The 25,836-nt window shown below is 36.5% G+C and overlaps 2 protein-coding genes across 6 annotated transcripts; both read right to left on the bottom strand.

The window, feature by feature from the left end:
* Positions 1-228: 228 nt before the first annotated feature.
* Positions 229-15,908, bottom strand: kat2b (K(lysine) acetyltransferase 2B). 5 transcript variants are annotated; one of them, XM_051873225.1, is made up of 19 exons: positions 15,592-15,733; positions 13,464-13,658; positions 11,504-11,642; positions 11,048-11,193; positions 10,376-10,462; positions 9,246-9,427; positions 8,260-8,451; positions 7,623-7,720; positions 7,409-7,534; positions 5,821-5,984; positions 5,513-5,721; positions 4,667-4,793; positions 4,447-4,557; positions 4,057-4,200; positions 3,783-3,897; positions 3,133-3,163; positions 2,971-3,064; positions 2,793-2,877; positions 229-1,709 (listed from the first exon to the last, which is right to left on the bottom strand). In XM_051873225.1, exons 2-19 carry the CDS (start codon positions 13,488-13,490, stop codon positions 1,516-1,518), a joined length of 2,271 nt encoding a protein of 756 aa, XP_051729185.1. In that variant the 5' UTR covers positions 13,491-13,658; positions 15,592-15,733; the 3' UTR covers positions 229-1,515. The 5 variants fall into 5 exon arrangements, with proteins under 5 accessions (XP_051729185.1, XP_051729181.1, XP_051729183.1 ...); XM_051873221.1 differs by lacking the exon at positions 13,464-13,658 and having other exon boundaries at positions 15,592-15,908; XM_051873223.1 differs by lacking the exon at positions 13,464-13,658 and having other exon boundaries at positions 2,971-3,034; positions 15,592-15,906.
* A 1,140-nt stretch (positions 15,909-17,048) lies between these two features.
* Positions 17,049-24,639, bottom strand: rab5aa (RAB5A, member RAS oncogene family, a). The gene is made up of 6 exons (XM_051873230.1): positions 24,445-24,639; positions 21,987-22,219; positions 21,760-21,911; positions 21,510-21,632; positions 21,325-21,418; positions 17,049-18,729 (listed from the first exon to the last, which is right to left on the bottom strand). Exons 2-6 carry the CDS (start codon positions 22,150-22,152, stop codon positions 18,614-18,616), a joined length of 651 nt encoding a protein of 216 aa, XP_051729190.1. The 5' UTR covers positions 22,153-22,219; positions 24,445-24,639; the 3' UTR covers positions 17,049-18,613.
* Positions 24,640-25,836: the final 1,197 nt, after the last annotated feature.

Here is a 25,836-nt window from a genome sequence, read left to right as displayed (position 1 = left end):
TCAATGGAGGCCTCACTGAGTTATCGGATTTTATCAAAAATATCTTAATTTGTGTTCACTCTTATATACAAGTTGCTCTTTTTACCCCATTTTAACAATGGGTTCCAAACGGGTTAGAATCCATCATGGCGGTGCTCATCGTTTGCTCAGGATAAAGGTGGAAAAAAAACAGCCAGCCAGTCATTAGCACAAATGAACTAATGGTAAATAAATAAATGCTGGCATTACTGATTTGAAATTATTTTATTATTTTATTGTCTTGTAGAGATCGTGGAAAGACAAAACACAAGCACAGCTATGTAGGAAACAGGTTTCTTGGATGAGTAAATAAACTTTTTTTACTTGGCTTTATAGTATTTGAAACACTGTTATAAGCTACATGGTGATATGCTAGACTAGACCAGCAAATTCTGCACAAATCCAGAAACTCCAGTCTGTTGACTTATTTTCAATAAAAATATACAGACATATGCATTTTCTGCTTAATAACATACCTAAATTGGTCAGCCAACAAAAAATCTCATCTGATTACTGATAAAATAAACATTAACAGGTGTATTAACACAAGAAATGGATGATTGTGATTTTTATCTTTGATTTAACAATTTCTAGATCTAAAAAAAGTGCAAGAACAAAAAAAGATGTGCAGTTTGTGCAACATTACTGAAACAGTCCAACACAAAAGTAGACATTTCTTTCACATTAGTTGCTCTAAAGATTTAATCATTCTATAAAATATGCTTTAAAAGCAAAAGTCTTTAAAAGACATAATATGTCTTTAAAAGCAAAAGGTACAAAGACCTTAAAATAGCTTTTTACCCCCAATTCCCAGAATGTAGTACAAAGCCTATCTCTTCTTAAGTATTTAAAAGTACAAATATTTTAGAAAACAACAATAGTACGAGTCATTGCACGTGTCATCTTTACATACAGATGCTGTACGTTCTCATTAGCATATTAAGACTGTTTTTGTCACTGCACAGGGAATGCTCCTCATTACACCACGTCACGTACAAGCTCTGGTAAAGACCGCAAATGTGCGGGTTTCTGATTAGGAATATTCATCATATGAATACTAGTATTTACCACAATTTCTTTAAGTAATAATAAATAAGTGCTGTTTGAAGGTACAACATTAGGTAATTAGAGTAATTTTTCTTGGTTGGTACTATATAAAATATACAGTTTTTCATAAAATTGATCTATATAAACAGACTTTCACTATTATATACACACACACTAGCATGAACACATGCACGCCAAATGCATACAGCCGTACATACCGTAAAATTGTTCCGCAATTTTGGCAGAAGGAATTTTTAAGACAAGAAAGAGACTTTTTCCCACATATGGTGGTCATGCGGATATTCACACACACCAAACGCCTGCATTTCAGACAACCCTCCTTTTGATGCAAAAACACTGAGGGAGTTATATATGATAAATGTTGAGAAAAAGAGGTAGAGAAAAGGGAGGGGAAAGAGGGAAACGGACTGCTCACACCCCTTAGCTGGATTACTTGTCGATGAGGCCCGCCTCTTTGATCTTGGTGTAGAAGAATTTCTCTAGTAGGTTGGCACATTTGTAGTATTCGCTTTCGGGAGGGTTGTACTCTTGACAGTTAGTGAAGATCCTCTGCATGTCGGCCATGAACAGCTTTCGCGTGGTATAGTAACGACTTTTCAGGCGCTCGCTCATCGTCTTCAAGTCTACAATGCACAATAACATTCATTCATTTAGGGGTGGGCAGTAGGACCAAAATCATATATATTAATTCACTATAACGACATATATATCACAATGTAGTTATTTTTGCTTTAAATAAGGTTTTTGTGATATCAACATTTTTGAAACCATTTCATGTTTGTGGAATTTCATAAACCTAATCAACTTCAGTATCACAAAAAACTAATACTAGCCTAACTAACAAGTAAAAAAACAAGCTTACAGAAGACAAGTAAACAGTGATAAAATAAGAACAAAAAAACTAATTACAAGCAATAGGACAAAAACTATAATAGAAAAAAAGACACAAATGAAATAGACCTACCTGAAAAACTTCAAGCATTAAAATAAGAAATACTACATACATTGTATAAAGTAATCAAATGTACAACTGCATACACAGTACACTGCACAGTTGTCACTGTGTGAATTAAATATACATTTATTTTTATTAAAGTTACAAAAGTGATTCATTCAAGATCAGGGAGAGATATTCTGATTTCTTTTGTTGCTTGATTAACATTAATGACACAGACAGCAGCAGGTTTATTAGGCTGCTGTCACTTTAAGACCTGCCGCACTTATCTAAAATACTGTTATATATGAGCTTTCTTTCTCAACTGTTTATGTTCACTTAAGACATAAATGACTGTGTTTACGAGGATATTCCCGAAAATGGTCATTTTGGCATATAAGTGTGTCTATTTGACCATTCAAGCCCAATAAGGCGGCAAAAAGAACTCAGTTTAGTACTCACGCACACATAAAGCTGTTGCTCATACAGTGTGTGAGTACTGAACTAAGTTCTTTTTCAGGTGTGTGCGCTCAGAAACAGTCTCTCAGACAGCCCATGCATATACTGAAATGAGTTTTCTTATTGCACTTGAATGGTTTAAAATCACTTGTTTTTAAACCACAAGGCTTAAAAACGCATTCAAATGATACATTTTCGTGATGGCGACCACAACCACAACAGAGACAGTATTTCAAAATCTCCACCGGTTGACAAATTTCTACCGGTCTATTGTGTCTATCGGTATACCAGTACATAAGAGACCTTTGCATACCCATAGGGAAGCGGATGACTTGGTAATAACCAGGTGCCTCGTTCTTCTTTACAGGTTCCATGAAGGGCCATGCATTCTGGTGTGACTGAGGGGTACAATACATATTCCTCATTAGCCCTTTATGATCTGTCATAAATATTGTTTTTGAAACATGTAAAGCCTAGCAGATATACATTACCTTGACCTGCTGTAAGATGTTCTTTAAGGTGCTGTACAACTGGTCAGGATCCTTCAGCTCTTTGCTGTGAAAAGTGACACAAAAAAAGAAACATCTTTTCAAAACTACAACAAACTAGTTACATAAGATTTATTTAGCTGTGACTAATAGATACACACTCACCTCTTCCCTAAGGGCTTCCACCCCGTCTCACCTGTCCAAAGACAGAAGTAAATTAAAGTTTAAATTAAATATATATACACACTACTATTCAGAAATATTTAGTCAGTAATATTTACAATAATATTTTAAATAATTGCTGTTCTTTTGAACTTTCTATTCAAAGAATCCTTAATAAATATATCACGGTTTTCACACAAATATTAAGCAGTACTGTTTTCAACATTGAAATGTTTCTTGAGCAGCAAATCAGCATATTAGAATGATTTCTGAAGGATCATGTGACACTGAAGACTGGAGTAATGATGCAGAAAATTCAGCTTTGCTAAAATACTTTAAAATAGACAACATTAAAAATTTTAAATTGTAATAATACTGTATTTTTGATAAAATAATCTGCCTTGGTGAGCATAAGAGAACATTACATTTTCTTAAAAACATTTTAAAAATCTTACAGAAAAAAAAAAAAAAATTATATATATTATATATATTAGTTAAAATAATTAAAATATTTTTATAATAAAATGAATAACATAATATAATTTATTATATAATTTATTGTAAAATAAAATACATAAAATATTGTATTATCATTATAAATATATTTATTATTAAAAAAAAATCTAAAAATTATATATCAAAGAAAGACATACGGATTCCTGGAATGCTCTCAATTGCAATCTGGCGAACTCCCTCCTTGAAACAGGACAGGCCTGGGTAGACTTTACGAATCTGCGCTTGCTTACGCTCTATAAGCTTCTTAATGATCTGAGAGAAGGGTGAGAAAGAAATAGAAAAGTGATAACAGAATCATGAATTTTACCATACTGAGTAACCTCTTTGACACACATCAGATCTCATGCTCACACACACACACACACACACACACACACACACACACACACACACACACACACACACACACACCTCTTTCTGTTTCTTAATGATGACGGAGAACTCAGTGTAAGGGATGCAGGGGTTCAGTTCACAGCCCATGAGTGTGGCTCCCTCATAGTCTTTAATGTAGCCTACATACTTAGACTTCGGCACTTTAATATCCTTAGAGAATCCCTGACATGAAACAAGAGTAACAAAATAAGGATATGGACATACACTTAAAGCGACCAAAAATGAAATATTTCTCATTATCTTCATGTTATTCCAACCCATATGTATATATTTAAAAATATATAATAAAACACAAAATAAAATGTTAGGCAGAAAATCAATTTTTTTTGAGCTTGTCAGTATAATTCACCATCCACTTTAGTTGTAATGTAAGAAAGAAAAAAACATGGTCAGAACGGTTGCACTAACCTGCTTTTTGAAGTAGCCAATGGCGTATTCATCAGCGTAGGTGAGAAAGTTGAGAATTTCATGCTTGATGTGATACTCCTTCAGATGGTTCATCAGGTGAGTCCCATAACCCTTAAACAGCAATTAAATGAATAAAGATCAAGCTTGGAATGAGTGAGGAAGGAGGAATGACAAATAATAAATAATGGAAAAGCATCACAGTATTTATAAGAAAACACACCTTGACTTGTTCATTGGAGGTGACGGCACAGAACACAATCTCAGTGAAGCCCTGAGTCGGAAACATCCGGAAGCAGATTCCCCCAATAACACGGCCATCTTTAATCAGAGAAAGAGTCTTGTGCTTCCTGTTTAAAGAGGAAATAGATTGACTCATAACAATGTTATGCCATCAGTTCACAGGAAACAATAAGTTAACATTAACCAAATACAATTTAACCCTAAACCAAAACAAAGTTAACTGTTAAAATTTTAGAAAAGCACCAGTTTAAAAGTACCCCAAATAATGTAGTTTTATATAGCTGTAAAAGGTCTGCAAAGGTCCTGCAAATGTCTATTTTGACCTGCCTTCTGTAGTTGTATCAACTTTGCATTCACTTCCAAAGGATGAGTATGCGGACTTGGGCTTGAATTGATATGGTAAAATCGACGCCATCATTACTGTTCGTATCACTGTGTATTAAGTGCTAAGTAAGCCTCTGAATCTGAAATTCAGATATTGTAATGGGTGTTTAGCTTCCAACATGCACTACAAGCGGTAGACCAATTACAACAGACTGGGCCATCTGACCAATCAGAACAAAGTAAGCTCTCAGAAAGCAAAACCAATTCCTTTATCAAACAGTTTCAGACACTGTAAGCAAAGAGGTGATGCTGCAGTGTATATTATAAAAAAAATTCAAGTATTTTTTGACCTTGTAAACCTATTGTAGGAGACCCTCAAAACTAAATTAGGAACCTTTAAAATAGCATAATAGGGGTTTAAATACTCCACAACAGACTTGTTACTTTGAGCATCAGACAAAGGTCTTTAATACATTAAAACAGGTATAATAGTAAAACATACGGGTCAAATACAAGGCGTGTGATGTATTCTTTAGGCATGCGGGGCAGCTGATGTGAGAAGACGTTCTGCAGGCCAACAAGCCACATGAGGATCTTCTTATTGGGCTTTTGGTTGAGGGAGTTTCCAATGACATGGAACTCGATGACGCCGCGCCTCTCCTCTAATCGAGCAGCTTCATCACGCGCAGAATGGGCTGAGAGAAGACTGGTCTGAGACAAAGAGATACAGTTAAACACTTTCATGGTCCATTCTCTACAATTTGAGTTTGAGCACTGCTATATGTCATCAGACACACTCTCTGTGTTTACCTCTGGTCCCAGCATGGCTGTAGGGTCTGTAATGGTGGACATGACTTCATTAATTAATTCCATAGGAATGTCACCAACCACACGAGGTCGTTTGCAGTCCTCGTGAGATAACAGCTCAGAAGGCTTTCGCTTTTCTCCACCTACATGTGTGCACAGGGTCAAATCTATTAAGATATTAAGATCAGTGGTCACTGTGATGCTTTAGTAACACTCTACACAGACCCTCTAATCGGATTCAAAAGGATTTAGCAACTTTAATACATCAACTCTCTGCAGTACATATGTATTTGGAACATGATGTAGTATAATATCATATGAAATTCTATATTATCATATAAAATATTATGTTATGGTATTTAAATGAATGGATTAAATAGGTAAAAATGTATTTTAAAGTTACTTAATAGCATAATATTAAGAAAAAGACAAATCATAAAGTAATGATACAGTCATATAGAGTGTTATTATTATAAATTATAACTATACAAGAAAGTGCCTATTAATTTGAGGAACTGCAGGGGGTTTGTGAGTTGATAAACAGCTAATAAATATTTAAAGCATAAAAAAATGCATAGATAATTTTAAATAATTAAAATAAAAACCTTACCAAAAATGTTATATTTTATTTGTTTACCTGAATGTCAGCATCATCAGAGAACCGTGAACTACAAATGAGTTGTTAAATTATTGTAATATTATACTTCAAGTAAAAAAAAAAGTAAAAAATTGTAATATTGTTAAGTACACTGTAAAAAATGACTGTGATTTTAATGGTAAAAGACTGTAAAAATGCTACGGTGAAAAACAGTTAATTGGTTTACAGAAAGTTTCCGTACTATATACAGAGAATATCTGTAATAGATCTAAGGGTACATTTAATGTCATTTTACGGTAAAATACCGTTAAACTGTTTTTACTATAAATTAAACAGAATTTTTTTACAGTGTGCAAAATAAACAGTTATGAACTGTAATTATTACAATATAAACCTTTAAATTATATGGTTTTGAACTGTAAAATAGACAGCTGTCCCGTAAAACCAAAAACGTTGCTACCGCTTTTTTTTTTTTCGGTAAAGTTCTGGCAACCATAGCTGCTGTTTTTTTACCGTAAATTTTACAGGGATTTTTTTTACAGTGCAGAATTACAATTTAAAATACCTGTTTTCTATTTGAATACATTTTAAAAAGTAATTTATTCCCAAAGCTGAATTATTAGCATCATTACTCCAGTCTTCAGTGTCACATGATCCTTAAGAAATTATTCTAATGTTGATTAGTTGCTCAAAAAAAACATTTCTTATCATCATCAATGTTGAAAACAGTTGTGCTACTTAACATCTTTGAGGAAACCGTGATACGTTTTTTTTTCTGTATTCTTTGATGAATTGCAGGTTCAAAAGAAAGGCATTTATTTTAAATAGAAATCTTTTGTAACAAAGGAACATTGATCAATTTAATGCATCCTAAAAGTATAATAAAAAAAATCTTACTGACCCCAAACTTTTGAACAGTAGTGTAGATTTATCATTAAGACTACATAAATGGCAAAGCAATTTTGAATAAAATACTATGAAATAAGTTGATACCTGGATTGGGTTCCAGACCAGATGCTGCTTTCCGGGCTGGGCTTACGCTGCCTCCTCCAGCCAGTTCCACTGGGGCGGGACTACTGCTATAGTACAGGGGGCGGGTCACGGGTGGAGCGCTGATCACTGCACCAATCAGAGAAGAGAAACGTTTGTTTACATAGCCATGCCACATATGTGACTGAATAAAGTTAACTCTAACATTGCTATTCACCTGTGGGAATCTGTCCACCTGATAAACCAACCATGAAGTTCTCACTCCAGATGGGCGAATTATGACTATAAACCTCCTCCTCCAGCATAGACAAAAACCTAGGCACAACACACATTCACATACACACAATATCGACCTGTTAAGCCCAAAGTATACTTTGTTTTTTAATGCATACACCAATGTATGTGTACAGTCGAACGCGTAGCCCTTCAAAGTACACTCCATTTGAACACAGGCCGTCGACACATGCGTTCTAGAAAGTTTCATCTTTGTCTAGTGTCTGCACTATTTTTCTTCAGAAGTTATGACCGATAAAAATGTCTTTGTATTCTTTTAAACTAAAAGTTGAGGCTCTCTCATAACCCCCTTTTGTTGTTGTTGCGTCTCTTTAGTTTAGTTTTCTACTGTGAAACAACGGCCCGGGTCAGTGTACAAAGTACCTGCATGTACAAAGTAAGCACAGTTACAAAAATCAGTTACAAAAATCTGGCGTCGCGCATACAGTACAAACGTACTATTCTGGTGATGAAATTTGCATCACGCACACTGTACTTTGACGTGGTATGTTAGCGTAAAAACCAAAGTATGCTTTGGGCTTTATTTGTGGAAGTGTCTGTCTGTGTGGTTGTGTGCTTACTTGGGGAAATGCGTGAGAATGAGTGTGCGTTTCTCAGGCGGTAGTTTATCTTTCTCCTGTCGGGCCTGTTCCAGCAGCTGTTTCCTCATTACAGTGAACACAGAGCGCAGAAAAGTGCGTCCGAAAATCTGTGTGGCCTCATATCGAGGAAGACTGTCACAGAACTGGGGCACGTTACAATAACACAGCCACCTGCAGCAAAAACACACAAGAAGACCAGAAATGTGTATTAAAGTCACCATGAAATCAAAATTCTACAGTATTAATTGTAAATGAATTATCTGTGCACATCTTTTTTTTTTTTTTTATTCATGTGGCCTCATAATCTTTAAATCAAAATAACTTCCCCTGCCACTTGCAATGACATCTCTTGTTTTCTCTGATGACGTGTTTTTGGCGCGAGGGTGGGACGACCTGTCACTCACGTAAGATTACAGCAATAGCAAACCACAACCATCCAACAATCCAATCAATTCCAGATAGATAAAATCAAGTCTGGCTCTACGTTTTTTTTCTTGTTTGAGAAGCAGTTTCACTCTGATATGTCAAAAGGGAAAAAAAGACTATCGCAACTTCGGTTTCATGCTGATTTTAAGAAAATAAATAGGGCCAATTGTTATTTCATGTTATCTTTAAATGACTAAGGCCTGGTTTCACAGACAGGGCTTAGCCTAAGCCAGGATTAGGCCTTAGTTTAATTGGGGCATTTAAGTAGCTTTTATAAACGTTCACTAGAAAAAAACATTACTGGTGTGCATCTTGAGACAAAAAAATAGCACTGACATATTTTAAGATATGTCATGTCAGTGCAAGTTACTTTCAGTTAAAACAGCTCAAACATGCATTTTAGTCTAGGACTAGCTTAAGCCTTGTCTGTGAAATCGGGGGAATAAGGAATAATTTTTTTAAGAAAAATTACATTTTATTTTCCCCTATGGAAAATGAGACCCTCCTCTCTGACCCTTAATTAAAAAAATATCAGTCACCTGGTGTAATTGACTTTATAACCAGCTACGTCATCATCAGGTGCTCTTTGCCTTCTTTGTGAGGGCGTCTCTAGCTGCCAGTAGTTGATCTGGTTGAGGAACATCTTTGCGAGCTCCACAATAGTTTGCCTTTCCTTAGAGGGTAGGTGGCTAAACTTGTACTGTACAAAGTTGTTCACACCCTGCAATAAAAACAACATGAAAAAACATATGTGTGACACCAACAGCAAGGATGTCAGGAATGTGTCTAGGGTTATTTGGTATCTGTTTGACTCGTGCATCACATGCAAAGTACACTGCCTACAAATTAACCAAGAAAAGTGAGAGCAGTGGTAACCCAGTGAATGTAGTTAAAGCCCTGTTAATGCCCTTTTTCAAATTCTTGATTTCGTTTTTTGGGTCTACTAGAATAGGTTTTCATGCGTGCTTGTTCAAAAAAAAAAAAAAAAATCACATACTTTACATAGTTGCAGCACTTCCCTTTCCCTTTCTCCCTCCCTGTCTGTCAGTAACGCTCTGTTTAGTTCCTGTCTCTATGAAGCCCCTCTTTCCAAAAAGCACAATGTGCTCTGATTGGTTGGCTGGAACAGCGTGTTGTGATTGGCCAACTGCTTCAAGCATGTTTTGGAAAAATTACACCCTTTTACCACAACCGAGAGTTTCAACACACTACTAACTTAACTCAACCAGGCCTCGTCCCTTTTTTTGCATATGCCTTGGGCGAAAATTATTAAAATGAGGAATATTGTAATGTGTGCGCTCCCGGAAGAAAACTCAAGACTGCAATCGAGGTGTTTCAGGGAGTTCAGAAACGTTGCTTACTGATATAGAGAACCATGTCACACCCTTGTTCATGCTCAAACAGCAACATTACACACTACAGAGGTTCCTCAAAATGTCCTGTTTTCATCAATAGCTGTTTCAGAAGAAAGCTACTGTTGAGCTCTTTAGCGGTTTGTCTATGTCTGCAGCTTCACACTTCCTGACGCTGATATTGTTTTTGATATGATGTTTTAACATGATGGTGAAGAAAAAGTTATTACTGTAAAAAGGTATTACTGTTTAGTACTATTTAGCAAGGATGCTACCAAATATTTAATACTAGATATTCAATGCTGTTCAAAGCATACCTGTTCAATGCTTGGTTTTTCAAAAGGTGGGCTTTCCAGAGCTTCCACGACTGGCCTACCCATCTGCAGGATGCATTTCCGTAGCAACTAAGAAATTTTCAAAAAATATAAGTAGGTAAGATGGACAAATAGTAGCAAACAGACTAAATACAGCCAAATGTAAATTTACATTAATATTCAGTACCATTCAAAAGGGTCAGTAAGATTTTTTTGTTTTTGTTTTTGAAAGTAAATAATACTTTTATTCAGCAACTAAGGGGGGCATTAAATTGATTAAAAGTGACAGTAAAGACATTTATAATGTGACATAAGATCAGTATCAGTATATTAGAATGATTTCTAAAGGATCATATGACACTGACAACTGGAGTAATGACCGCTAAATATTTAGCTTTGCAATCACAGGAATAAATGACATTTTAAAACATTAAAATAGAAAACAGTTATTTTAAATTGTAATAATATTTCACAATATTACTGTTCTTACTGGAATTTTGTTAAAATAAATGCAGTCTTAGTGAGAATAAGAGACTTCTTTCAACTTGTTAATTAAATTCCTTATAATACATAAACACATAAATGTCACCATTTCATTTAGTGATCAATTATTTTTAATATTTCCAAAACAGCAAAACACCACATGCACAACATGTAACAACCCAGGAGACTCACTTTGAAGAGAGAGAAGTAAACTTGTTTAGTGTCAGGATCCTCCTCTTTATGGACACATGTGTACAAGTACTCCACATCCAGTACGATTCCAAGCAATCTGTTCATCTCCTCCTCCGACACATTCTCCAGGTGTGTCACATGGTCACCTGGCCAGAAACACAAAAGAATGAAAGAAGCCGTACGAATGATGTAGCTGAATCAAAAAAACTGTTGATTATAAAGGTATTAATTTTAAATATAAAATAACATACACTTTTAGTTTACTGCAAAATATTCAAATACATCATTTGTGTAAGCTGTTTGTGTAAAAACATACTATTGCTTAACAACCTATAATGTATAAATCGTTTTTGATTTTATAACACTGAACATAAATTTCTCTATGGATGACAGAAATGGGATTTTATCTTCCGGAACTCTACTGTTGTGCTCTATTATTACACAAGCAGTCATTACCAAGGGCGTGGCTGCAGCTTCTGCATGGCTCCATTAAGTTAACAGCAATTGGCTGCTCAGCCCTGGGCGGGGTTGGAGGGGGCGGAGTTGGTGGTGGATTTTGACTCTTCCAGCCATTACACTTACAAGCTCCTTCAGCCTGTGTGAGGACAAAACAGATCAGTCAAAAAACAGACACTAAAATGGCTACATTAGGAATAAGTTCATACTAATAAACAGTAAAGCTACTACAACATGTATTGAAACACTGCATTGAAACCAATAGAATCTAGTATAGATTTAAAAAAATAAATAAATAAACAAACTTGATTTTATTATTTTATGCATAAATCCAAAAACCTTAAAGTCTGTTCTTAAATGCTGGCATCCTTAAAGTCCATAGAGAATTCCTGATTTACAGGTTTTAGGAGTACAAATAATCTATTTTGCCTTGCTTAATCTATGATTTTAATGCTAATGGGCTAGTTTCTGTGGAGGGCTTAATTAATAGTGTTGGCGGTAAAGCATTACAAGTAACTCGAGTTATGTAATCAGATTACTTTTTCAAGTAACTAGTAAAGTAACGCATTACTTTTTCAATTTACAACAAAATATCTAAGTTACGTTTTTAAATAAGTAATGCAAGTTACTTTTTCACATTTATTGACTGACAGCTCTCCTGTCCTCATGTTGAAGGAAATAAATTGCAGAGGTGTTGTGTGCGCTGTGTAAACATGATGGTTATTGTAGTTCTAGTCTAAATATGAACATGCATTTACTCATCTCACTTGCATGAAAACATTCAGTATTCCTCAAAATGAAAAAAAAACCCAGAAGGAAATGCAGGTTTTATGCAAACCTGTAATAATTAACTATATTAAATTACATAAATATACTTTATGTATTTAATCTCACTTTATTAACCAATGTCTTTGCTGCTGACCTTCAATGATCTAATTCAACCATACTAATAAGCAAAAATTACTTTAGATTAGATTTAGAAATAAGAGTGTTGAACTTCCTTCTCCTGTATCCTATTCTTCTTTAATCCAGAATGGCAGCACAGCTGAAAGGTTTGTTTGAGTATCACCCTCTACTGTACAGGCGTAAATATGCATTTCCTTCAGCCTGAAGCTTATTCATTTCACTTTTGGTGTGAAAGGGCCTTAACATTTGCCAAAAATACAACTTTTATTGAAAAACAAATAAGCAAGCCCAGCCCAGGTGAGAAAAAGTAACACAAAAGTAATGTAACGCATTACTTTTCATAAAAAGTAACTAAGTAACACAATTAGTTACTTTTTTAGGGAGTAATGTAATATTGTAATGCATTACTTTTGAAAGTAACTTTTTCCAACACTGTTAATTAATCAAAATTAAATCATCACCTAAACACTTGAGTTTAAAAGGTGACGCCCACTGTTGTTGAGTGATATACCGACAACTGTAACCCTGCGTACGGAAATGAAATGTCACATGCTGCTCATGCTTCAAGTCGGCATGAAATAAAATTCCCTATTGTGACGTATATCCGAGCTTCTCGAACAAGAAAAAATGTTGATTTTGTCTATCGGGAATTGATTGGAATGCTGTGGTCTGCTATTGCTGCAATGACATGCCGAAGAGATGTCATTGCAAGGGGGAGAGGAGTTTATTTAGATTAAAGATTATGAGGGCACATGAATTTTAAAAAAGAATTATGCCCACGAATAAATTATTTATAATAAATACGGCAATATTCCATAAACAAACAAGAATGGTCCATTTTTATTTCATGGTGATTTTAAATTAAATATCAATGCAAAGATAATGATGGAAATGAAAAGTGAAGGCAAACTATAATGAAATACAGATATTTATTAATTTGTTTGAGGAATTAATGAATTTAATGATTTTTATGTTTTATTAACAATTTACATATTTAACCCTTTCACGCATAGAGGTTACTACAGTGGACAGCTAATAAAAAGCCATTTTATACCTGAGTTTTGATGGCATAGTTGCACATTAACCACTAAAGTGGACTGGACTCTAGTGCATCATCTTAAACACTGCCACCAAGTGGCAAGCCTTTGTATGTGGAATTTGTTTTTCTCCAAACCAAGATGGCCGACGGCCAGTCAGAAATGCCAAGTTGCTCCGGAATATCCATCCATTCCTTCTATCCTAGGAGACTCTTGCAGGTAAAACAAAACAAAAAAAATTGTTGTAACATCAAGTAACATCTAAGGAGTCATATCATTGTTAAATTTTCCAAGTACTGATTTTAGATTGGGAGGAAATTCTGATTAATCATCTGTCCACTAAACTGGACATCATGCATCACTATCTATATTTCAGCCACAATTCATACTATTACTGTGACTGTTGTTCTTGAAAATACTTCATCTGTAGTAACTATTTTGGCTGTAAATAAATTTATTTGTGTTATTAGATAATTTGCAGTTTTGTCAAAAAAGTAAACTGAGGCTGACTAAGTTTTCTCAGTATGTTCTGCACCGTCAGCTAATGTTGGTCCTTGTCGGCTTTTTTCGACATGTTGAATCGGCGTCAAAACTCGTCGGTCAGTTGGGCCATTTGATCATTCTGATTGGCTGTTCAGCTACTGCCACCTGCTGGTATGGAAAGGCATTTCTTCTTACGCAGGCGCAGAACGGATGTGCTACTTGGCCGGGTGTCAAGCATCGATTTGCTGTGTCAGGGCAACTCTGGACCCAGACGCTGCCGACGTGAGCCAACCCCACAGTCTGCTTTCGTCGCCACTAGTTCATTGCCGTCGGCTTGGTGTGTTCCAGGTTTCACTTGTAATGAGTTACTTTACTCGTTACATCAAAAAAGTAATCTGATTACATAATGCACATTACTTGTAATGCGTTACTTGTAACACTGCTCATTTCAGATGAGATTTGAAAACACCTGGTCACTAGTTTTTCCACAATAGATCAATGTAGATTTCAGTCTGAGGTTTACTCACAGAGGAGAGCTAAATTTGTCCATTTTGAATATAATCAGAATTATCAGCTACTAGCTACTAAATCAACATACTGAGCATTATCTAAATGGTCTGAGTTGGGCTTCCAGAGAGTTGTACCTTCACCAGTTATGGAGATCTTTGATGGAATCACGTCCTCATGTTCTGATATCAAAGACACATGACATTTAACTGGTCGAACGGGAACAAACTCAGTTGCATTTGCAATAATTGAAGCTGTATTGTATATATTTTATAGTATTCATTTTATTAATTGGTTTGTTTAATACACAAAGTTACTGTGCTATTACTGTATTTTTTAATACAGTATCTCTTCAGTTAAAAACAAATGCATACGCTGAAAATCTCTTTGTAAAATGTGTATGAAAAAAAAAAAAAAAAAAAAAAAAAAAAAATTAAAATCCTGTTTTTCATGACCTGAGAGCAATAAAAACACACAGGAAAAAACAAATGCTGACTGTGGTTTCCATAATTCATGCATGATAGGGTATTTCAACATTTGAATAATTTGGCCCTCCATATGCTTCTTGGGCATGATCTGACAACAATGAGCAGACGACGCCCCCCAGCAACATACCCCGCCCCCGGCAACAGACCACGCCCCTTCAGCAGCTGTCATCCTGTCAAAACAAAGACGACGCTTTCGCCTCTTGAGTAATCAACTTCAGATTGTCTCTCCTGTTCTAGCAAAACTCTCACACCAAAGCGCCATGAGACTTCAGTTTTACAGTCAGTTTGACTTTGAAAAAAATACAATAAAAAACGACATTTACAGTTAAAAGAAAAAACACATTGACAACCCGCCAAGAGCACCCAATGTTCACGTCATATTACCCACTATGGGCTAACACAGCGATATTATCTCTGCAGATCACGGAAATGATTAGTCCATTGATATATTTTTTGTTGTGCATTAACTTAAGGTACTAGCGCACGAAAACACACATTCGCAATTTAAAAGAATGGAGGACAAAGAGATGGCTTTTTGTGCTGTGCTTGCAAATTCAAGAGTGGGTAAAGTAAGGTAACAGCTAGTTTCAGCTATCAGATAAACAAATAAAAGCGAGTCTTTTCTTTTCACTGTAGACGTAAACAATGTTTTTACGCTCTAACGTACCTTGCACGAGGAATAAACGCCGAGTTTCTCCAGTTTCTTCGGACGCGGGGAGGAGCGGAGCTGCGCCTTCTTGACGGCAATACGTGCAGAACCGACAGCAGCGCTCGAACACTCGGTTCCACCGACTCCTGGTGCAGCTGGAGCCGAACCCGCCGCGCCCACTGCCGGGGAGCCTTGAGGAATCCCGGTGCTTTCCGACATCGAGCCTGGTACCGCGCTCAGACTCGAATCCTCGAAGTCCGCCCGCTTGTATTCGCTCGCTCTACCCCTCAACAGCGGGATCAGACATGGCGTTCATCCCTGCTTTTTATGTGACACTGTAAATCCGCTTCGTCTCCACTAGGGGAGGCACAAAATGAATCCCGTTATGATTCGGAGAGGGATACAAATATGTCATGATTCTGAACGAACCGTTCAAGGTCAAATACATTAAAAGGGTTGGACATGATTTGTAGAGACATTATTGCTCCAAAAATGACCAGCTAGAAACATACTTTTAAATAACCCTGCTAAAAAAAATCTCTAAAACTAGTCTCCCTCCTAAATGCCACCAAAACCTCTTTAAACCCAGCCGACAGACAAGCCTGACCAGTTTCGGCTGGTTTTAGGATATTTATAAAAAGTTTTTATAAAAAAAAAAAAAAAAAAATGCCCTAAACTATCTGCGTGTGAAGCCACTTGCATGAATAACATGCTTGTGATACAATAATGGCCTAGTCGTAATGTCATCTCTTTAGTAAACATACTTTAGACCTGCAGATGCCTCTAAAAGCTTTATGAAAAGCATTGAAATAAAAGGCAATAAGAAAACCAACTTTGTTAAAGAGCAGATGAATGCTTAGGGATTTATTAACTAAAACTATTAAAAATTGTTTGGCTTTTTGGTAATCGAAATTTTATATATATATATATATTATTAGATTAAAAATTTCATTTAGAAATACCGATGTAAGTTTAAGTACTAAAACTGAAATAAAAATGTAAAAGCTATACAAAAATATTTTTAAAAAGACAAAATTACTAAAAAAAAATAAAATTTGAAGACTAAAAAAATGAAGACTAATATAAAAAATACATATAAAAATTCAAAAACTAATTCAAAATATGAATAAATACTAAAACAGAAGATAGATCAAACTAAAATAACACTGGGACTTAAATACTGATGATCACCTGTTCTCAAAAATGAACTAAAACAGACAGGTTTCACTTTAAGAAAACAGGAAAAGAAACATTGTAAAATTAAGCTTATCCGCAATCAGTCATAGAATAAAATCAGCAATCAGTTCTTTATGAGCAAACAAATAAGTGTTGTGATTCAAGGTATACAATTTACTTATTATGTGTCATTATCACAAACAAATGCTATTACAGAAGAATCTGCACTGGGATGGGGAATTCCACTCAGTGGTAAGACAAGAAGTTAATTTGGCCCTCTGAACACACAACATTATCAATACCATTTATAAGAAATTTATTTGATACATTAACAGTAATATTAAGGTAACTGCATTTTTAGTCTCAAAGGGGAAATGCTTAAAAAAAAAAAAAAAAAAAAAAAAAAGACAAATTTAATGTAGCAGCGAATTTATGTGGTACCAGTATCCTGAAGGGTAGAATATTGAGAGAAAGTTAAAAGTTGATGTGTCGTCCGATACTGGGAAGAAAAGCAGAGGAAGAACCATCATAATCTGTTCATGTGGACACTGTTAGTGAACGTTTTTGCTTTCTCATGAAAATTACAAAACAGACCACTAAAGAAAAGCTTTTTTTTTTTTTTGTTAATAACACTACATACATTTTTATAAGACCACCATTGATTATAATTTAACCATTTTGTGAAAAAGGAAACATAACTCCAACCCCCTATCAAAGCAATTCCTGGTTACTGTACAATTGTTTTTTTTGTTTTTTTCTTTAATGATTATCTAACTCCCTATCAAGCATTAGTCCTGCAACAGTAAATGGAAAAGACGAATACATTGCAACACCCTATTTACAGTAAATTATTTATATATATTTATATCACTCTGGCTGTTCTTGCAAGAGATAATATCAAGACCAAAAATTAGTGCAAGGCATGAAGTAAGAAACACCTGGGTGAGTTAGAACCAGAAGAGTGTGAGTGTGACTGGTGCATGTTTGTGAAGGGGAAGTTACTTATGTTGTATGTAGACAGGGATTTTTTTACTAATTGAATATCACGTCCTTGTGTAAGCCTTTCATGCTGAGTGAAAGCGCAGCCAGATATTCACTCAGTTACAGGACGGTGCCAATAATGCCGGAAAAAAAAAGTGAAGGCTTGCTAACTGGTGAGAGAATAACAGGGGGGCAGGATCTTGGCTGTGTGTGTGTGGTTAAGAAGGAGGTGGGCTTTTTGTTGGCGGCGCAGCCTCAGGAAGTGGGCAGTCTGCCACTGAACAGAGCCGCTGGGACATCCAGAATCAGAGCGAGAGGGAACGAGCAGGGAAACGAGGCGGGGTGGAGCAAAGAGGCCGGGTAACTTGTCACGTCCTCTCTCACCATGTGGATAAGGTTAAAACTTTGATTTACCTCTTTCAGGCTTTGTAGTGATACATGCATCCATTACTCTGAAAAGTACATTTTTATAAAACAAAATCATAAAAAAAGATGAAAACAGATTTGAGGAAAAGAAACGACAAAGTAGAGTTCTGAATTATGACAGGGCAGAGGCCCCACCCCTTTTCGTCCTGGTCAGGCAAAAGGCTTTTTTTTTTTTTTTCTGATGGATATTTGTGACGGCATATATTACAGTTTGGAGACAAGGCATGACCTGAAGCATGAATACAGTAAGAGGCCTGGGTCTTTACAGAAAAACAACGAAACAAAAACACCGCAGATACATGGGCGGGGCAGAGCTTTTGTTACAGCGTAAGAGAGTTGTGGAAATGGGGAAAGCAGAGGCATTTCATTAGTTAGTCAAAACCAAGTTGGAGGGCGGGACCTTGCGTTAGTTGTTGCGGTAACAGAGTTTTGTGAGGGGGTATTTTTTTTTTTTGCATTAGTTGCTGCAGCAGGGGGCCTTAGTGGGTTGGGCTGTCTCTGTGAGGTCCACGCCCCTACTCCGCCCACTGTTGGCTCCGGCAGCTTGGGGCTCGCTCTTAGGCAACCTTTTTGCTGGAGAGAGACAAAACAAGAAATGAAAGTTAGAATACATAAAATACAACAAAAAGATTTCAAAAACTTTTATATTAGGTATTTCTAATCAATAATTGAATATGTAGTGTTTATTTAAAAAATAAAAGATGAGACAATAATATATTTCACAATACAATTACGTTAATTCACAATTTAAGCCATGTGCACTGTATGATTTTGGCCATTATTTGGTCGTCTGAGACAAATTTTGCAAATCCTAAAAGATTCCTCTGATCCTAGGCTAAAATCTGTAGTCTTTGGTCGTTAGTTTGACATGTTCACCGACAGCTGATTAATGACTGTTGCGATCAAAGTTTAGCTCCGACGAAATTCTGGCAATGTCAGAAGATTTGCCGCACAGTCCTGCAGTGTGACTTCTACGGCCAATGTCAAATTGACTTGTTTTTCCAAGACAAGCCATGATCAAAATTAACGCTAGAGATTTTTGTTAGCCACCATTTCAGGCCCGCGTGTTATGCAGCTCACTGTCACACAACTTGTATGGATTGATGTAAAACTCCAGACAAGTTTTCATGCGCACGTTCAACTTTAACGCGTCTAGACTGTCATACAGTCTGACATAAGCTGGGTGCACACTGTGCGATTTTGGCCACGATTTGGTCATCTGAGACAAATTTTGAGAATCCCAAAAGATTCCCATAATCCTAGGCTAAAATCTGTAGTCTCTGATTGCTAGTTTGACATGTTCACCGACCGCCAATTAATGACTGCTGTGATCAAATTTTTAAATTCTGGCAGTGTCAGAAGATTTGGCGCACAGTCCTGCAGTGCGAGAGCCTTATTAATATTAATTATCCATAATAATAATAAAAATAACACTAATAGAAGAATAATAACTTGTACTGTACTTATTTGATCAAAACTAGTGTCACATGATCCTCCAGAAATTACTCTAATATGCTGATTTGGTATTCAAAAAACATTTCTTATTATTGTAAATTTTGAAAACATATGCTGCTTGTGGAAAACTGATGCATTTTTTTCAGGACTCTGATGAATAGAAAGTTCAAAAGAACATTTATTTGAAAAAGAAACCTTCTGTAACGTTATAAATGTCATTACTGTCATTTTTGATCAATTTAATGATACCTTATTAAATAATTAATGATAAAATATTTATTCAATATTACAATTTCTTGGCACCAAAGCATCAAAAAGAATACTATGTTGCATTTACAAGATCCTATACTGACACCGTGTCTACACTGGATGTGACTGTTGACGCATCGCCGCACCACAACAGCTAGAAGCTGTCTACACTGGACGTGACAAAGCAACAGTTGCAAATCCATTTGTCCTTCCTGTGAGAAGTATCACGAATGCTAGGAGTACGTCATTAATAGAGCGAGGCATCGGTTTACTGTCGGGGATTTGTCATGTCGTGTCGCATCCAGTGTACACACCAACAGTGATTATAATGGGTTCTATTGTCTTTTGTCGCGTCCCATTGCGCCACTTGCGTCCAGTGTAAATCATCATTTATTTTCAAATCAATCTGAATGAATCCATTCAGATTCTGAAAGTTCTGTTTATATGAACCCTAAACTTTGTAATCAGCCCGGCCAAAAAAAAAAACAAAAAAAAGTCACTGTTTGGATTTTAATAGGCAAATACTTAAGAGAATCTATGAATGGATAATTATTACAGTGATTATTATGTTTCTAGCATGTTTTATGTTTTTTCAACAATTCTTTTAACCCTTAAAGATAGAGTGTGTAGCTTTTCATTTCTTAAACAACTATGTAGGATGACACATCATGGCCATATTCCAGGATGACAATGTCAAGATTCACCAGGGTTAAAATTGTGAAAGAATGGTTCAGAGAGCATGAAGAATCATTTTCACACATGAATTGGCACCTCTGAGTCCAGATCTGAATTTCATTAAAAGTCTTTGGGATGTGCTGGAGTAGACTTTAGTGCTCACCTCTTGCATTGTCAATACAAGATCTTGACCAAAAAATGATGCACCTCTCGATGGAATGTTATTTGTTGCAAAACATAAAACATGCTAGAAACATAATAATCACTGTAATAATGATCCATTCATAAGTATTTTGTATAAGATTCTTAAGTATTTGCCTATTTAAATCCAAACAGCGACTTTTTTTTTTTTTGGCCGGGCAGTGTATCTAAAAGGAAATCTGACAAACATGTCAGAAGAGTTTTTTATTATTATTTATTTAGTAAATATTCAGACTCCTCCACTGACCAGTTCATAAGACGTAAATAAACATGCACATCCATAAGAAGTAAAATGTATGCAAACATCAGAAATCTTATTATAAAAAGGCTCTGGTAAACATATGCATCACAGCACAAAAAGTATTTTTGATTCTGGCTGAGAATCAAGCGTTTAGATGTCAAGTTTTTTAGTATTGATTGGATTATTTTAGGTCTACACCACACCTTTCAATCTGATTGAAACTGAATTCGGATTGAGCTCGGCGGATCGATTGAATTAGATTGAGCCATCAATCCGATTACTAACAAATTATTTGAGTGCATGTAAATTTAGCTACTGTTAGGTTTTACTATGAGGTAAAAACTTACCAATGGCCATGAAGATCTCATTCACATTCATGGAAGTCTTTGCTGACGTCTCCATGAACAGCAAACTGTTGTCATCTGCATAAGACTGAGCATCCTATAGAAATAAAACAGTTTGGGTGAGGGAGAAAACTTTGGTTACGTATAAAAACTCTCTCTGGTTGGTCTCGTTGTGAAGCCATGCATACCTGGAAGTCCACAGCTCTCTTGTTGGCAAGGTCAGCTTTGTTCCCAGACAGTGCAATGACAATGTTTGGGCTGGCCTGCCTCTGAAGCTCCTTAACCCAGTTCTTTGCTCTTGCAAATGACTCCTTCAAGGTGAAGAAAGCCAATGGTGCAATAAAAGAAGCACCGAAGAGACAAAGAAGTATGACAAATATGACAAAGTTGGTCATAAAACAACTATTCATTCATGAAGAGAACAACAAATTGACTCACTTCATTGGTGATGTCATAAACTACAATGGCAGCTTGGGCACCTCTGTAGTACATGGGGGCCAAACTGTGGTAACGCTCCTGTCCAGCTGTGTCCCAAATCTCAAACTTTACCGTTGTGTCATCCAAGCACACCGTCTGCGTTAGAAAGGCCGCTGGAAGCAAAAGTCAGAAATTGCTAAGAACATGTACAAACAGGTACACATAAATTTAGCCACAAAATCCCCTACCTCCTATTGTGCTTTCCTGGAACTCATGAAACTGCCCCTTTACGAAGCGCAGTACGAGGCTGGACTTTCCCACAGCCGACTCTCCTAGCAAGACCAGTTTAAACTGGCAGATCTTATTGCCCGCGTTGGACCCGTTGGGACGTGTTGCTCCTCCCCTATTGGCCATGACAGTTGTCAATCACCCCGTCTCCTTTAGGCGGTCACACACACACCGAGAGCTGTCCCAGTACTGGCTGCACAAGGCAACATGTAACCAAAAAAAGAGAAATGAAAAAGAGCACTTTCATGTTGACTGCAGACAAAGATCTTTACTTTCTTCTCTTTTTTTCTCTATTCAAAGCTCTCTTACAGGGAAATCGCTCATCTTGGCTTTAGTGATAGCGACTAGTAATGCTATTTTTGGTTTTGGGCATTTTTAGTCAAAAAAAAAATGGATGATACAAAATTAAATCGATTTACACATCTCTGTCATTTTCTACCTTACAGCTGAATATATGACACTGTGACAACTAATTTTAGCGATCCTAAACCAATTTATGGAGTGACTAAAGATACTAAATTACAATATTTTGCTATATGATACAATTAATCACACACAAACTGAACATCACAATGCCTCAAAACAAAAAATATATACAATAATTTAAAGCATTTATATTTATATATCTATATGCACAATGCATCACAAAAATATTAAGCAGCACAACGTTTTTAACATTGATAATAAATGTTTCTTGAGCAGCAAATCAGAATATTAGAATGATTGCTGAAGGATCATGTGACACTGAAGACTGGAGTAATGATACTGAAAATTCAGCTTTGCCATCACAGGAATAAATTTCATTTTAAAATGTAATAGTTTCACAATACTACTGTTTTTACTGTATTTTCAATCAAATACAGGCAAATACTTGCCTTGGTAAGCTTAAGAGACTTCTTTCCAACTCTAAACACACACACATATATACACAAAAATTTTTATGACGTTTAAAATTCAATAATATTTCCATGACTGTGCGAACTCGAAAACAATTGTTTTATTGACCATAATTTAACATTGCTGAAATCCTTGCAGAAATAATTGTCTGTAGCTATGGTAACCCATTCTAGCACAGAATGTCCTGAGTAAGCAGTCAAAACAAGCATTCCCATTTAGCCTGAAAAAAAAGCCTAAAGCAACAATTTAACAGCAATTCACATATGTCACTTCCCAACGAAGTACCTCAGCCTTCAGAATGACTACACATACCTGGGATTGATACAATACCAGAGATACATCCACCAACTCAAATGACGATTATAAAACTCAAGGAATTTCATAGACATTTACTGTGGCAGTGACCTCACGGCTTAAAACAGCAGGGAAAACACTTTCCCTGTCAAAATTGCACAGATAAACTGCTGTTGTGAAATAGGAGAACATAAAAACAGACCCCTGATGCTCATGCTTTGACATTGCATCACTGTAAGCTGATCTTTCAATAAGAGAGAAACCAAGATTTTCTTTGACGCTCAGTCACATCAAATAAACAGGATCCCATTCTGCATAACAGGATATAAATCAACTCCTTGAGATGCAAGCCTGGTATGTCTGGTTTAAGATACAAACCATGCCAAAACTGCTGTATTCATCCATTTGGTTATGTATAACAGCTGATATAAGAAGTCTTTTCACACTTCCCCTGAGTGCAATGACACGGCTTACATAGAATATTCAAAAGCGAAACAAAAAAAAAAGCACAGCTTATGAAACAAGTCATGACATTGCAAAAGTCAAATCACCTGTGAGAGGTTTTAGTCAAGTTCTGCTAGTCAGATTGTGGTCCGTTTTAATGACAGGCCTAACAAAAACAAACCTGTGATTTCTGTGTTGAAGGTTGACACACAGTCATCCTGAACATGAATCATCTGCCCAAAATAAACCTGTATTTTCAACATCACACTACTTATAGCTTAGATTAGTTAGACTTCAATATAGCCAACCTGAACAATTCCCCTATTTTTCAACACACCCCTGAGCCTCAAGCCAAGGAACAAGCTGTCTTGTTACTCGCAAAGACAGCCCACATCAGGTCAGATGCCAAGACTATTAAACTACAGTGTTCGGCAATATACCTATGAGAATCAGATAATAACGACAATATAGTAAGTAACTTAAATTTCACTACAGCATTCCCACCCTGTTTGCACCCAAACTGCATTCCGACATAAGCCTCAGCTGAACATACCACGACAGGATGAATATATATATATTCACGCTTTTGAAAAAACAAGATCATGTTTAATGTATATATTAGGCTAAAGTAGATCAAATTTGATGACTTGTGTAGGCAGAATTAGAACAAGGGGCCTGTAACATTTTTGACGAAATCTACCAAGCTAAAGTGGCTAACTAGCTTGAGGGATACGCCAAACCAGAAAACGGCACATTCAACGGAGGTATTCGGTGTCTTTTTACCTGAAAGTCAGCCGACAGGTTGCTTGAACTGATTTCCGACGACGGGGTGCTAAATTTTTTGAGAGGTTTTCCTTATTATTGGGGTCGGTTAGTGGGAATTTTACCAACCCCGATCAAGTCTCCTCCTTTCTTTTCTCTCGCAACTTCCCCTTTAGAACCAAAACACAAACAAGCGTTTCCGCCCCTCATGCCACGTCAGATGACACTTCCGCCCTGCAATGACGTACTTCCACCGAATAAAACATCCTTGGTCGTCAATCGAATGTGTCATAGAACATGTGCTTATGATTTGTAGACAATAAGAAGAACAGAGGAAAAACACGAGGGAAGAATTTGAAAAAAAGTTGGATTAGTAGGGACAGGAATAAAAGATATACTGGAAAGTGGTGTGAATGAACAAGGCAGAAGATGTATTTGCATTTTTTTTAAACAAGGACAGGTCTGATTAGGAGAGAATATGATGAAATAAATATAGACATTACAGGAAAATAGACCCTGAAGATGGCAGTAGTGCAACGCCTTTGGATGCAAGCTGCCGTTAAACCCCAAAGAAGGAGAATCTTAATCAGTCTCATTTCTCATACACCTTCAGCTTGTCTTGCACTATTTTCCTTTGTAGAGCTATTATAATATTGTATTGATGGAAACTTTACTAGGCTATTGTATGTCTTTACTACTAGGTATTTTTATATTTACTCTTATATATACACTGATCAGGCATAACATTATGACCACCTTCCTAATATTGTGTTGGTCCCCCTTTTGCTGCCAAAACAGCCCTGACCCGTCGAGGCATGGACTCCACTAGACCCCTGAAGGTGTGCTGTGGTGTCTGGCACCAAGATGTTAGCAGCAAATCCTTTAAATCCTGTAAGATGCGAGGTGGGGCCTCCATGGATCGGACTTGTTTGTTCAGCACATCCCACAGATGCTCGATTGGATTGAGATCTGGGGATTTTGGAGGCCAAATCAACACCTCAAACTCGTTGTGCTCCTCAAACCATTCCTGAAACATTTTGCATTATCCTGCTGAAAGAGGCCACAGCCACCAGGGAATACTGTTTCCATGAAAGGGTGTACATGGTCTGCAACAATGCTTAGGTAGGTGGTACGTGTCAAAATAACATCCACATGGATGGCAGGACCCAAGGTTTCCCAGCGGAACACTGCCCAAAGCTGCCAATGCCTTCTTCCCATAGTGCATTCTGGTGCCATGTGTTCCCCAGCTAAGCGACGCACCCGGCCATCCACGTGATGTAAAAGAAAACGTGATTCATCAGACCAGGCCACCTTCTTCCATTGCTCCGTGGTCCAGTTCTGATGCTCACGTGCTCACTGTTGGTGCTTTCAGCGGTGGACAGGGGTCAGCATGGGCACCCTGACTGGTCTGCA

This window comes from Ctenopharyngodon idella, chromosome 19, assembly GCF_019924925.1.
Source record: "Ctenopharyngodon idella isolate HZGC_01 chromosome 19, HZGC01, whole genome shotgun sequence".
NCBI lineage: Eukaryota > Metazoa > Chordata > Actinopteri > Cypriniformes > Xenocyprididae > Ctenopharyngodon > Ctenopharyngodon idella.
Note: the sequence above shows the minus strand (reverse complement) of the source record. Positions and strands in the feature narration are given on the sequence as shown.